Source organism: Ctenocephalides felis, unplaced genomic scaffold (genome assembly GCF_003426905.1).
Source record: "Ctenocephalides felis isolate EL2017-DRISC unplaced genomic scaffold, ASM342690v1 CF-g0.4_SCAFFOLD_00845, whole genome shotgun sequence".
NCBI classification, from domain to species: domain Eukaryota; kingdom Metazoa; phylum Arthropoda; class Insecta; order Siphonaptera; family Pulicidae; genus Ctenocephalides; species Ctenocephalides felis.
The window spans coordinates 14854518-14869699 of NW_020536999.1; the positions used below are offsets into that span (position 1 = coordinate 14854518).

At 27.9% G+C, this 15182-nt stretch overlaps 2 protein-coding genes across 2 annotated transcripts in view; both read left to right on the forward strand.

Moving 5' to 3' along the window:
- The window catches only part of LOC113378705 (shootin-1-like), a 28330-nt gene extending 17761 nt beyond the window's left edge, over window positions 1–10569 (forward strand). The window contains exons 7-14 of the mRNA XM_026619270.1: window positions 1464–1588; window positions 5222–5361; window positions 5428–5564; window positions 6271–6407; window positions 6626–6770; window positions 7115–7183; window positions 8717–9116; window positions 10254–10569. Of these exons, the coding sequence (XP_026475055.1) occupies window positions 1464–1588; window positions 5222–5361; window positions 5428–5564; window positions 6271–6407; window positions 6626–6770; window positions 7115–7183; window positions 8717–9116; window positions 10254–10438 (1338 nt within the window). The 3' untranslated portion in view covers window positions 10439–10569. The remainder of the gene's footprint in view (window positions 1–1463; window positions 1589–5221; window positions 5362–5427; window positions 5565–6270; window positions 6408–6625; window positions 6771–7114; window positions 7184–8716; window positions 9117–10253) is intronic.
- Window positions 10570–11607: 1038 nt separating this feature from the next.
- Window positions 11608–14052, forward strand: LOC113362951 (protein BCCIP homolog). The gene is made up of 4 exons (XM_026605445.1): window positions 11608–11781; window positions 12139–12265; window positions 12445–12572; window positions 13134–14052. The coding sequence occupies exons 1-4, from the start codon at window positions 11677–11679 to the stop codon at window positions 13659–13661; spliced, it is 888 nt and encodes a 295-aa protein (XP_026461230.1). The 5' UTR covers window positions 11608–11676; the 3' UTR covers window positions 13662–14052.
- Window positions 14053–15182: the final 1130 nt, after the last annotated feature.

Sequence of the window (15182 nt, forward strand, 5' to 3'; positions counted from 1 at the left end):
AAACTAAGTTACTAATTTACAACTACTAATCAGCACGTATCCCCATCAATAAAGTCCGAATGTTTTTTTGAATAATTCAAATCCAATGATCCGTGCTCTCGAATCGTCGACAAAAAATTGTATCCGCACATACATACATATATACATCATTTTTCTCTAAGATTTGCGAAAAATTTTCAGAAACCTTTGAACGTAAAGATATACGAAAATTTTCATTTCGGATTTTTTGCAATTACTATAATTTACTCTACGGGTAGTTATAAATAATTCATATTTGGCAAAGATCAAAATATATAGAAATATCTTATGAAATAAAATAAAAAATATTCAAATAAACATACTTTATTTGAAACTTACAAATACATTTAAATTATTAAAGTTATTCCTCATCTCGTTCCATTACCTTAATTTTAACCACAGTGTTACCATCTCCAATTGTCATGCCTTTTTATATATAGAATTCATTGATAAATTTCAATTATTCTTTCAAAATTCCATCATCACCAACGGTTGTAGCAATATCACGAAGTGCTGGACATTTTTTTCACGACATTTAGGAACTCCTTAATATTGCAACAAGTGGTTTGTCCCATTTCTGCATTTTTGTAGTTATCATAAGTTTTAGATTCTCAGCCCAAGCTAGATCTTCACAAACATTTCTACACATATTGGTTGTGGAACCTTCTAAATCGTTTCTCTGATTGATAAAGCAACGCCAGCTTTTTGGGATTCCCTTTCGTAGACAATAGCCCAGTAATATTCAGGAATTGGGAATGATCTCTGAGTTCTTTTTGTTCTTAGGTATAAATCTGTTAGTTTTCCTTTACTGTTTGTTAGTTGTGCAGGTGTTTGGGAAACTCCAGAAAATACTTCCAAAGTTCGTTGATGTTTTCTTAATTTTCTAATATCCTGTACCAAGTTTTCGAAGTTACCATATAGGACATTGTCCCAAAGGGTTATAAGATTATGTGCTCGTCTACTGACATCCTTGAATTGTGCGTGCAAATGCTCCTTGGGGATAAGGGATACAGTATACAAAACATTTTCACGTCTTACATGACCTTCTCCTAAAAGTTTAGTAACTACTTTATTGATCTCGTCGGATCGATATACAGATAAAATATCGACTGCTGACATGTATGGAGCAGGATCCAAATCCTCATTTTCAAGGAATTGTGGTGGTAAAGCTACTTTATAATGAGAATAAACAGGTATATTGCGATCTGTATCATAACAAGTTTCTGCCACTGTGGATAAGTCTTGAGAGCCTGGTTTGTGAAATTGATATTTAGCCAAACTGCCGCTACATTTTGTAGACAAAACAGGCTTCAGTTCCAAAACACGAAGTTGGCAAGATATTTCCGAAGGCTGAGCAGAATCATCCAAATTAGTGCATACAAGTAATTTTAAATAAAAAATCAATTATCTATTACCTCTACACTTTGTCCATTTTCATCCACCAGCTGACCATTTCTACAATGGGCGATGACGCTGTGAATGGTTTCATCTGTGATTTCATGCTGTTTGCATGTGAAAATCACACTATTTCCAGAAGGAACTTTGTATGCACCTTCGTGATTTTCCAAAAGTAATTCCGTTTCGTCGGCATTGTAAAGTAAAGGTCGGAAAGCGGCTCCTTTTTGTGGAAAAACTATGCTACATTTCTCTGAAAGAGAAAAGACAATTTGAAAAAGAGAAAAGACAACATTTGAAATGAGATAAAAGTAGGAAGGCAGTAGAAAAACGAAGTTGAAAATCAAAATTTGGGTTTGCGAGAATTTTTGCTAATTAGTTTAATAGAAAACATAAAAACTATAGGCCAGAAATAGCAATTGTGAAATATTGAGCGAATTTTCCTAAACAACGTTATTAACACTCTAAGGACTGATTTTGTACTAATATTAAAAATACCAAAGTAAATAATGATTAATGAAAGTTATTCAAGAACCTTGGAGTTATCCAGAAAATGAACAAAAATGATAAAATTAATAAAGAAAGTTATCCCAGAACCTTATAAGTTATCTATCAAATGGTCAAAAATAATAAAATTAATAAAGAAAATTATCCAAGAACTTTTGCGTTCTCCAAAAAATAACAAATAAAAAAATTAATATTTACTTATCGAATTCAGGCGCCAATTCTCGGATAAAATAGAAATGTCATCGTAATACTATGTTACGGGTCTATCTTCGTATGAGTTGGTAGTAACGAACTGCCAAAAAGTTATGTATTTGCTGTTCGATCTTGTGTTTTACACATAAAACCTAACCCACAAAACGCATAACGTTAAACAACAATTTTATCATAATGTTTTTTTGAAGTAAAACTTTTTTAGACGCGACTAGAGTGTAAATCTGTGAGAATGCAACGGAAATAGCGTTACGACCGAACTGTATGTCATTCGATTTCGATTAAATTATTTCAATACGGGTCGATTGTGATTAGTCGTCATGTCGCGTGAATAGAGATCTGTCGTTGTATGCGTACCGGCATCAACGTTGTATGCGTACCGATACCAACAAGAAAATCGACATAAATAAATAAACATTTTAAAGTTACATCGTAGTACAAATCTTGATTTAATGAACAAAGTCTGAATCAGAAGAATATTTTACCCTGTTTCCCGTAAATAATTATAATAAAAATAATCAAACAAATGTAACATTTGTGCCGTGTACTAAACGTAAGTTTATTGAAATAATTTCTATATTATTCGTAATTTTTACAAATTTTTGGAGTTATTAAAATGGAAAATATTTTTTAGGCAAGACAGATATTACAGTTGCTCAAAGAATGAGATTATATCGCCAGCGAAAAAGTAAAAAAAAAACAAGCAGTCAATGAATGTATGTTAGTTTTAATCACATGAAGTTCTTCAAACACAATTATTACATGATGATTGAAATTGTGAAAACAATATTTCATTAGGGTTGTTTAACATAATCCACTGTGTGAACGAATTTTATTGAAGTTATTAATCAGCAATTACTTCATTTCTCTAATGAAGTTTCAAGTCGTAAATGCTAATTACAATGACAAACCGATCATGTCATATTTGAAGTATGACTTCAATTACATTATTGTTTTCAAGTATTATAAATATTTTTAATGCTATTATAAATATATAATTTATAATTTATCATTATATAAATGTGTATAATGGTCGACACTAATAAATGTGTGCATCACGAGTGTTAATATATTACTAATAAACATTATTCAAAATGTATTTATTTTTAACTTAAATGCCATCTCGGACAATAGCCTAAAAGTTTTACTTCAATCGCTTGTGAACCTATAACATTTCTATTTTATCTGAGAATTGGCTCCTGAATACATATTTCTCGAGAATAGATTTTATTATTAATATTAAAAATATTATAGAATATTAATTTTTTTAAATTGTTCTTGAATTTATTGCTAAGCATTATAGTAGTACAAAAATATTTCAATTAAAAAATTATTATTTATTATTATTACATACCCTCTGCAAAAGTTGTTCCAACCAAAAGAGCAGAGCAAACTAATATACACACTGAATTCATTTTGTAGACTGTTATGATTTCTTGTCGAGAGCAATAATTTATAATACTGTCTTTGAGATAAGAAGATGAAATTATTGGAAATTATAATTCATAATAACAAAATCGGCGTAGTTTATATCCCAGAAGTGATATTCCTCGAGGAAATGTAAATTTTTGGGTAAATTCGATCTTAAATTAGACTATGGTTTGCATCCGAGATAAGTTTTGTATCCGTGTAAATTAAAAATAAAATATAACAGTGGTTAAAATTATTTATATATGAGTAATAAATTCTCCTATTTTGAAATTTTGTATTCCAAATAAACATCTATTTTATATCTTAGAAGTGGTTATCATTCTCAATTTTTTTTACTATCAAAATTTACCCAAAAATATTTCAATGTTTCCACATTTTCATATGACAAATTAGATTTATAAATATGAGACATTCAATTTGGGAGGATGTGGAATAAAATGTATGTGGTGTATAAAGCAAATTCCTGGAAATTTCCAAGATGGAATAGCTAGATGAATATTATGGCAACATCTTTTATTGCATATTGTTTAAGAACTAAATTTTTGCATACGTAAATTGCCCACGAAAAATTTACTTATCCAAAAATTTGGTTTTTAAAAAATAAATATCATAAAATGAGTTGCTATAATATTCATCTAACAATTCCATCTCGAAAAGTTCCAGGAATTAGCTTTATACACCACTAATTTCTCCCAAATTATTGAATGTCTCATATTTATACATCTAATTTGTGCACATATTACCCACATCCAATATTGAGTGTGGGTAATTGCAAAATTAAACTGAGTCACCATAATTCTCAAGAAACCAACAAGTGATTCAATTGGCCATCTTAAAATAGAAAATCTAAATTTATTTAGATGAATTCTATGGCGACATATCTTGTAATAATATTAAATAAAATAATAAAAATATCATTAGGACTAATTATTAAGATTGGCATTTTCTGATGCCTTGATTTGAATTTGTGGTCCTTTCGTCTATTAAAAAAATTTAAAGGAAAAACATATTTTACTGATTGTACGTTTCGACACTTGATGTGTGTCATTATTCAGCCAATCAAACCAGGAAAAAAGCAAAAACTTAAAGCACTAGCAATAGTTCAAATTTTTTGGATTGAAAAAAAGAGGGCAGAGGTAAAAAGATGCTTATTCGTGGCTGAATGATGGCACAAATCAAGTGTCGAAACGTATAATAAATAAAAAATATTTTTTTAACATTTTTCACAATATTCAAATCAACTTCTAAATCATGAACCATCCTTTAAAATGCCGAGAACTTGAGGTCAAAAGTTTATCTGTCGACTAAACATTTCATGTTTAATAAATGTATATCTACATTTTTTTCAGAAGCTCATTTGTTTACATTTCATGTAATTATTGTTTGTTTATATTTCTAGTAATTATGTTTAAGTGTGAAAATGGTAACCAGATTTTTTTAGTGTTTATCTTAGAATTAGATAAGGAAATATACCGCAGAAATATGAAATAAAAATTATAAATTTAATTTATTTGTACGTGGCGGAAGTTGCGAGAGCTTTCAGCTTTGCTTTTTAGTCGACTTGATCCGCGCTATGTACAACTTGATATCGAGCAGTAGTAATATTCAATTTCATAGATAGATAAAGCTCATTTTTCTCAGTCGATTATATTTTTTTCAGAGCTATGCAACATGCAGGAGAATGGTATAAACAGAATCGTCAGTTGAAAAGACAAAGTGCAGTCCTAGTCCAGAAATATCTCCAAATCAAACCAAATGGATCCCTAGATATAGACATAGATGGTTCAACGGATACAACAGGTGAAAATACAGACATCTTATATTATCAATCAAGATTTTTTTATTTAACTCCACAATTTCCTCTAGATGGTCACGACGATTTGGAAGCCTTGAGGAAAACAGTGACTGATATGAGTTTAGAAATTGCAACTTTACAAACTGAACTAAACAATGCAAAACTTCAGGAGTTTGAAGCAACTGAACAGTGTGTTAATTTAACACAGGTAATAAAAGACAATTGCAGAAATTTATATGTCATCATGGTTGTCTTAATTTATTATTTGACCTACACACTTTAAAAGCAGGGCTTCTCAAAGTCAACCAATTTCGAAAGTTTTGAATTCATACCCAGTAAACCACAAAAGTTGAAATAACGTAGCACTGAAGAAACATTTTTACGTTATTTATGGTTACGTTAATAAAACGTTCATATTACGTTTAATTATAACCTTAAATCGGCTTGAACGATAATGATTCGTTTTTGTTTATTACGTAACAGTTACGTTACACTGTTTCGTCAATTTAACATACAAAATGGACGGTTTGGTACAGCTATTTCACAAAACTGTCAAAAAGATAGGTAACGTGTTCTACACTTTTACTGTAGTTTAACTATAGTTTAACAAAAAGTCTTAATTCTTGAAAGTATGGGTTATTATTTTGGGATGTAGTTCTAAAAATATTTACAATTATGGATTCAAAGCTTAAATGAACTAAATAATAAAAAAATAACCACAATAATCGATAAATGGTTACATTTTCACTATTGCTCTTATTTGCACTTGAAAACCTATAATTTTCAAACTACTTGGGATAATTGTTTTTCTAATTACTATCAATACTATCAGCCCGTTTCAGCTTGACGTTGAATTCTGGGACACCCTATATATATTTATATTATTTATTTATTTAAATACATTATCTTTTCAGGAATTAGAACAAGAAAAGAAATTAAGAGCTCAATGTAACATCGAATTGGAAAGTTTAAGACAATCAAGAGATCATTTTGCAAAAGTTTCAAAATTAGTCGCAGATGAAGTAAGCGTTTTGCGTAAAAATGCCGAAAAGTAAGTTTATGAATCATTTTCAACATACTAAAAATCACAGTATTTTTTTCAACACTTCACTAAACTTATGCATACTAACACTCCAGGTCAATATTGTCGATTAAAGAAAACTCCAAAAAATTTGAGATATAGAAGAATAAATTTCAAATATTTTCTTGCAATTTCTTTAATTCTGATTTTTTACATAAATTATGTTTATTTTCTTATTTTATATTCAGAGAACGTGAGCAAGCTGAAACTATGATAGACGAAGCCAAAAAAGCAATCAGAGAAAGAGATGTTTTAGAAAGACAAAGTGCTTTGCTCATCCAGGATTATAAACATGATGGAGAAGAAGGCAGGATACTTAAATTATTGCAGGAGGTACATACATAAATATATTTAAAAAAATTATCATCGAGCAACTGTGTATCCGTAGTCCAAACAATCTGGTATTCGAGATAATCAGAGAACTCTGATAATTATTACAGTTAGAAATTTTAGTTCAGGATTCAAATATTGAAACCAATTACTATGTATTTTAACAAAATATACATTTCAGACAATTAATTTTTGAATGTCGTTGATAACCATTAAAAAATAGGCCATTATTATGCTCACAGAGTACATCGAAGATAGTGTCATTTCCCTGAATTTGATCAAATCATGATTGATATGATTATATCTTATAATTGATATTATTATATGACTTTTATATTTTTTCCCAGGTTGGTGAGCTCAAAACAATGCTCGAAATGGAACGAAATGACCATCAAAGTCAAGTAGCAGATTTGCTGGTGAGCATCTCTTTACTAAAATTTATTTAACTAATATTTAAATAAAAATTTGTACAAAGGTGTAGGTATTGTACAAAAGCATTATAAATGCAATGTATTACTAAGCATGGCCTATATATAATTATTGATCTATATTGCATGATTATTATTATTTGTATATTTAGTAATTTCAGGCTATTTGCTTTTAGCTATAATTTGTATGCACTCACAAAATGATATGAATGGGGGATTTGGTTTCTGTAATTCGAATCTGTTGTAAAAATATTATTGTACCTTATATAATTATTATTTGTATATACCAAGATTGAAATCTAATTTTATTATCACATCGTTATGTTTAAATAAATAATGCAACGGAATGTAAAATTTTAGATTCACATAACGGGAAGACATGGATTTTGTATAAGTATGATACAACGATAAAAATTTTCAAAAACATAACAACAAATTAATTTCACATATATGTTTTAATCTTTAGATCAGTGCTCATGATTAAATTATTAATTAAGGATTGCTACATATATCGTATAATATTTAATGTATAATGCAATTTTTTGAGGATATGATTGGTTTGTAAATATGCAACAATTAATATAAATTCATTAAAAATACCATAGCATTTTATGCTCTGATGTCTAGAAGTGTGCCTCATATTTTATTTTGCCAAAATATCCTTTTCTTTATCAGATTTGAAACTAAATGTATACAATCTACTTTTTTTCTTTCGCATTTTTTTATTTCTGAGACATTTTTTGTTTTTGAAAATAATTTTTTTTGTTATAATTTATTTTTGTTAATCAAGGCAATATGATTGCATTATATGCACCTTTATCGTATAATTGAATATGTCGTATTCATAAATAAAAAAAATGTATCAATAAAACGTATCAATCTACTTCCTTTCACATTTTTATTCACCTTAAAATTCTTATTTATTTATTTTTAGGAATATTATTGCAATTCTCATAATCATTATAACGAAAATGTTTGGAAAAATGAATTCACTTTTCAATTACGCTATTTTTTTTTTTTTTTTTTTTTTTTTTTTTTATTCTGCAATCTATAAAAATAATTATATTTAGCAGAGAATGCTGACAAGTGTTTACGCTATTTTAATCTAATCTAATGGAAAGAAGGCCTAATTAATGGAAAATTACAGTAACAAGTGTATTACTGGACATTTATTATTGAAGATGCAGAGACTTTAATTTTTTAATATAAGTTCGTTATTGCCGATAAAAACATTATTTTAAACTAACAGAGCGTGCATGAGTGCAAGAAAAAATCATTAGTTGTTAAACAGATTTCTAGTAAATTTTTCAGATACGAAAATATAAAAAAATCAAATGAATGAATGATTTTTTAAACTTCATTCATACAGCAAGTATTCCAAATATTTCTTCTTTTTCCACCAAAATTGTTTCGTAATATAAAATTTTCTCTCCGAACCAAATCCCCATCGCATCATTTTGTGGGAAGCTTCCAATAACATCTTGGCGCATTTCATACGATATGTAACCGCCCGAATTTCAGGAAAAATTGGAGGACAAAAGTATAGACCCCCAAATCGAAGTGTTAGAAGCCAAACTAAAAATAACCGAACACGAACTAAACGTCGCCATAGAACGTGCTGAACGTGCTGAAACCGAATTACAAAACACTCTTTCCGAAAACAACGCAAGTATGCAGACGGATAATGATGTTTTCGGAAATGGCGAAGAGGAAGTTGTTATGAGAAGGAAAATGACAAACGGAAATCAAATAGTCATGCCTCCTCCACCACCGCCGCCACCGGTGCCGAATTTGAATCTTGGCGCCAATAAAACGGAAATCAAAATCAAGACGCAGGCAAGCGCGGTTGCGGAAATGGCTGCCATGCTGGATATCAAACCAGTAAACGATACTCCGGCAAAAACAAAAAATGATAATGGAGGTATATACGAAAATAATATATACAAACATTTTTTCTTGGGGTTATTCAATTTAAGAAAAAAAAAACATGCTTTCGAATAAAATTAATCTGGCAGGGTACCAGATTCAGTCTAAATCGGTTCAGAATATTTTCTATTTGTAAAGAAACGACTCGACCGACGAATGATCAAATTTTACTCACATACTTTAATTCCTTGTAAATTTTGTTATGATAAAAATATTTTATGCAAAATAAGACCTACAACGATTAAATAAAAAAGGTAAATATAAGCATGCAAAACTTATTTTATACCACGTACATAAAGCATGTTTATATTGCTGTGCTATCATTATTGCTAGCGGCTTTGTAAAATTGATTTAGCAAATAAAATGATATTAGGCCCTTTTGAAATTATTATATTATATAAAGTTTATTACAATGCATGCAATTTATATATTAAGCAGCTGTCCCAAAAAATATATGTTCAATTTTTTCTATCAAAGGAGTCTTGTAATATCAAAGAAGGTACAACAATAATAGCTATATCCAGTATAGGTACTTAAAAATTTAATAATCTTTTACTTGAGAATAGTTAAAAAGTGCATTTCCGATAAAATACCTATATATTATAAATATTTTATTAAAATTTTAATAATTTGAAATGCGAAATTAATGATAGCACGTAGCCACAAATTAAAAAATTGTAGCAAAGAAAAGTTTTTGGGCTGAACTATAAATTTGATGGTGTCCAATAAGCACAAACACTATTAAAAAAAAATTGATACAGTGAAGGTACAAAAATGCTTTCTATTTGTTACAACTTATATGAAAAATTACAATTAGCATTACACTCAATTATCAAAGTAATTATTACTGGAAAATTTTTCCAAAAATAAACTAAACTTTTCGGTTTTGCGCAAGGGCTATAAGGTAATAATAATTTGTATCACTGTAAATAATTAAAATATATTAACTAAATATTTAATAATTTCATATATTTATTATTTATTTAATCGGTGATGGAATACTAATAAATATTTGATATCGAACTAATCAACAAACCCTAAAAATTCTTACATTTTTAAGTTGCTCTTCGAAAATAAAATTGTACACATTTTTGTCTAAATCTTAAGGTAATCATTGTATTTTTTTACCCAGGAATTATAGATGCCATCGTGGATCAAATAAAAGGCGGTAGATTTAGACTGAAATCAACCGATGTGCAAAATAAGACAAAAACCAAAAAAGAAGAACCTGCTGCCGTTAAAGAAATGTTAAACATTTTGGGAACATTGAGGAGGACCAGGGGGAAGAGGTCAAGTATGAATACAGGAATGCGCTAATTAATGAACAAATATTTTTAGAATATATTATATCCCTAATTCTACGGAACAGAATAAATCTGTAATTATCTGCTTAATTATAAATTATGTATAGCCATTTGTTGGTGATAAAACAATGCAACTAATTTTCTAATTACACAATAAAATAACTTGAGTGTTTTGCATATTAAAAACCTATTATGCATGTAAAATCTTACTGCACTCAGAAGTACCGAATAAGTTTTCAATATAAGTTGCATAATATGAACAAAATGGTGCTAATATTAAAAATTTGGATATGATTTTTTAAAAAATAGACCTATATATGAATAATAATCATAAAATAGAAATATCCAATAATTCACTGAAATTATGAATTACGAACATTTTATTTTAAAAATCTTAGTAAATAGTGCAAAATGAACATTTTTGAGGCCTTGAAGTTTCAAGTTTGTATGTAAATATTAATTTAGTTTAAGATTGATTTAGATTAGATTTTGATAAGATATTTTATAACGCCAGTCACACAATAATACGTATTATTTAATAATATGTATTGTTTACGTATAAACATTTTTCCAAAATATATTCATCAATTGCATATTATCACATGTAAATTACGATTAGATAGTTTAAAAAGTCTATTAACTATTAGAATATTATATAATTAGATTTATAAGAAAGTTTATGAAATAACTGTTAAAAATAATGTTTTATGTAAATGCAATGATTGAATAAAATCATGAATTCTGTAATAAGATATATATTATGTATAATAAACTTAATGAGACACATTTATAGTGTTTTATATAGAAAAACAATCACATTGTTACAACTACAGTTTAGTTAAACGTAGATATCAAAATGGATAATACATATGCTTATAATATATCACACATGATGCTATATTTTTGGCAGATATATATGAATTGGTTAATGCAAGTGATATGTAAAAACACATTTTAGTTGTTACTACTAAATTATGTTTGAGAGAAGTCGAAGATTTAATTGATTTCAAGGTAATATTTTGTTTAATAATCAAGGTAAATATTTTGTTATAATTCCAAATTTCAAATTTATATTTAGTTTATTTCACTGATGTTGGCACCATTGTCACAAGAAGTGACAGTTTTCCAAATTGCTCGCTGACTTTGTCTACTCAGGCAATACTACTTTAGTATTTAATTTTAATATAAACAATCGTAGGCACGTGTGCAATCTTTGTGATATTTAATTAAATATTAATAAACTAATTAACGATGTCGAATAAAAAACCAGCGCTAATGAATGATCCTAATAATATGAGTGATGAATCCGATAGCTCAGATGAAGGTTCTGATCAAGAGGTTTATTCTGGGCATGAGGTATCTTGACTGATAACCTATATTTTAAAATGTTCATATATTATCTATGTTTCATTATATGTTACTGCCTTTAATTGCTTAAAATCATTATGAGTTATAGATAAATTCAAATTAGTAATTTTGGACTTTGAAATGTTATTTCATTTTATTTAATGAACCGGCGTTTTGACTGTCATGTGCCAATCAATGTTGCATAGGGTTGTGAAATTAAACATTTTTGGATTAACAGGATAATCTGAATAATATAACTGAGATAAAATGAGAAGTTCATATTATTTTCATTTGAATACAATTAACATGCATATAAGACTTTTGTTATGAATTATCACTTTATTAGTTCATGTTTTATTTATGCAGGAAATTCAAGTAGACTTTGAGGGTCGAAATCCTACCGATAGTGACTTTCATGGAATAAAGCAGCTTCTGAATCAATTATTTTTGAAAGCTCATATTAATTTATCAGAATTATCGGATCTGTTAATTGGTAAGTTATAGCTTGTAATATCTTGTAAATTACATGAAATATGTAATTATAAGATTAGATTGTGAGATGAAATTTTTCCAATATGGCACAGGAATGTTATTATCATAACATGGTTGTCTTAGCAAGTTTATTTAGTTTTATTATTATAAATATTTGATTTGTTTGTTTTCTTGTTCCAGGTCAAAATTACATTGGTAGTGTTGTTAAACAAAGTGACGCAGACCCTGATGAAGATGAAGATGATGAAATGACTGATATAAATGATGTTTTTGGTATAACAAGTGTAATTAATATTACCCAGAAAAAGGTAAGTGACTGCATAATTATGATTCAATCATTTTAGTTACTGTAATTCAGATTGCTTATATATGTTTATTTGCTTATTATCATATGCTTTGGATTGATGACAAAATTTCATTGCATGTTTTATTCATAAATTAATTATATTAACTATTTCATCATTCTCTAAATATTATTACAGGAAAGTCATTTCCTAGTATTATTATATGTAAAAGTACCATGAATTCACTTATTACTTCTCTCTTCAATTATTCTTACATTAACTTTATATACATACCTAAATACCTATTTTATTACCAAATGGCACACCAAATTCAATTTTTTATATCTAATTCATAAATTGAGTGCAAAGATAAACTTTTTTTATTTGTATCATTTAAAAGAACATGTGCGACAATGAAGTGAAATGTGTTTCTGCATGAACCTTATATAATTGCAATATTTAACAAAAGTAATTATATTTATTTATTCATAATCAGTGTATCAAAAATCAAGAAATTAAAATTATCATGAATCATTAGTCATTCTCATGTAAGTATTGGATCTTTCAATCATGAATATTTTACAGAATTTAGAATGTGTTCAACAATTACGCAAACTTCTTGTTGAGCTTGCAGAACAAAATGCAACGGATACTACTAACAAACTAATTCAAGACATCCTTAACGATGAAGAAAATTGCACCGGACTTCTGATAAACGAACGTTTCATAAACATTCCTGCACAGATTTCAGTGCCGCTCTTAGAGAATCTGCAAAGCGAAATCAACAGGGCAGTGTCAAAGAAAATGCCATATAAATTTGTATATTACATTTTGATATGTAAATTATACAAAAATGAGCAAACTAAAAAGAAAAAGTCAAAGAAATCTGAACCTGATGTAATTTGGTCAAATCCTGAGGAGGAATACATTCTTCCTGAAGCCTTAGCTAGTTTTGAGTTCTCAGTAAAATCAGAAGCCGATTCTGGTTTAGGAGGTGATTGGAAAGAAGGAGACAGTGAAATGACACCATACAGAAAAATTATGATTTTGCGAGCTGATAGCTTACCGAGGATAATTGAAACTATTAAAACACAAATGAGTGGCACAGCCTAAGCATTTCCAAACATATAATAGATTACATTTATATAATATGTAATCCTTTTGAGATACATATTTTACTCATAGGCGATTGTTATTTATCTTTACAAGTTTGGCAAAGAGGGTAAAGAAGCAGGTGACATGTTTTGTACACATTTCTGCATATATTCATTTGCAACTATCAAACTCTTTGTTGATCACATTTTCAATTTTTAGGGAAGTTCACTTTCCTAATTTATAATGAAAATATTGATGATAGAAATGGGGATATGAAAAAAACAATCTCAAAAGGATTAAACATAAATCAGATAATTTGATGGAAGTAGCATTCATATTCAGAACTTTTATTGAAATCACATCCCTAAAATAACATACTGTAATCTAATAGGATGATAGATAACATACTGTAATCTGATATATTTACAATTTAAAGTACGATTTAATTACTTTCTATAATCAGTTGTCAACCTTCTTCTTTTTCTTAATCTCTCTTATTATCTGATTTTTGTTATTTATATGTGCATTAACCAATTCTTATATATCTGCCAAAAATATAGCATTATGTGTGATATATTAAGCATGTGTATTAGCCATTTTGATATCTACGTATAACTAAAATGTAGTTGTAACAATGTGATTGTTTTTCTATATAAAACACTATAAATGTGTCTCATTAAGTTTATTTTACATAATATATATCTTATTACAGAATTCATGATTTTACTCAATCATTGCATTTACATGAAACATTTTTTTAAAAATTATTTCATAAAACTTTTTATAAATCTAATCATATAATATATTCTAATAGTTAATAGACTTTTTAAACTATCTAAATAAATTGATGAATATATTTTTGAAAAATTCTTATACTTAAACAATACATATTATTAAATAATATATATTATTGTTTGACTGGCATTATAAAATATCTTATCAAAATCTAATCTAAATCAATCTTGAACTAAATCGATATTTACATACAAACTTGAAACTTCTCAAGGCCTCAAAAACGTTGATTTTGCACTATTTACTAAGATTTTTAGAAGAAAATGTTCGTAATTCATAGTTTCAGTGAATTATTAGATATTTCTAATAATTTATGATTATTAGTTTTTTGTAACATTGAAAAACATTAGGACTTATTGCATATTTACAAGAGCCTTGTAATATCATTCTTTAAAACGATTGGTAATAAATGTGTTGTCATTCAAATTATACTTACATGGAATAAACCTGAAACAGCAAATCCAATCCACGATCGAAATAATAAACGTTTATTGCACTCAAATGTTTGATTTGAATTTGAATTTTGCTGGCACTATTTTGTTTAATAATAATTTATGCGAAAATATACCTATTTTACATTATTTTTAAGATTTCCATCATTAGTTCATGATTAGTGAAAAACGTCTGCCACACAGTAAAAGATATCAAGATTATATTAACAAGAATTTCATTGTATCTATTGCATCCTTTTTTAGACCATGAATAATACTCATTTATATTGTCGTGTTTATTATTAAAACAAATAAT

What these genes read in the sequence shown, in the direction of transcription:
- LOC113362951 (XM_026605445.1), top strand. Translation starts at nt 11,677, where the DNA reads ATGTCGAATAAAAAACCAGCGCTAATGAATGATCCTAATAATATGAGT. An exon ending in AGGTTTATTCTGGGCATGAG is followed by an intron (nt 11,782 to 12,138) that starts GTATCTTGACTG and finishes TTATTTATGCAG; the next exon opens with GAAATTCAAGTAGACTTTGA. An exon ending in TTAATATTACCCAGAAAAAG is followed by an intron (nt 12,573 to 13,133) that starts GTAAGTGACTGC and finishes AATATTTTACAG; the next exon opens with AATTTAGAATGTGTTCAACA.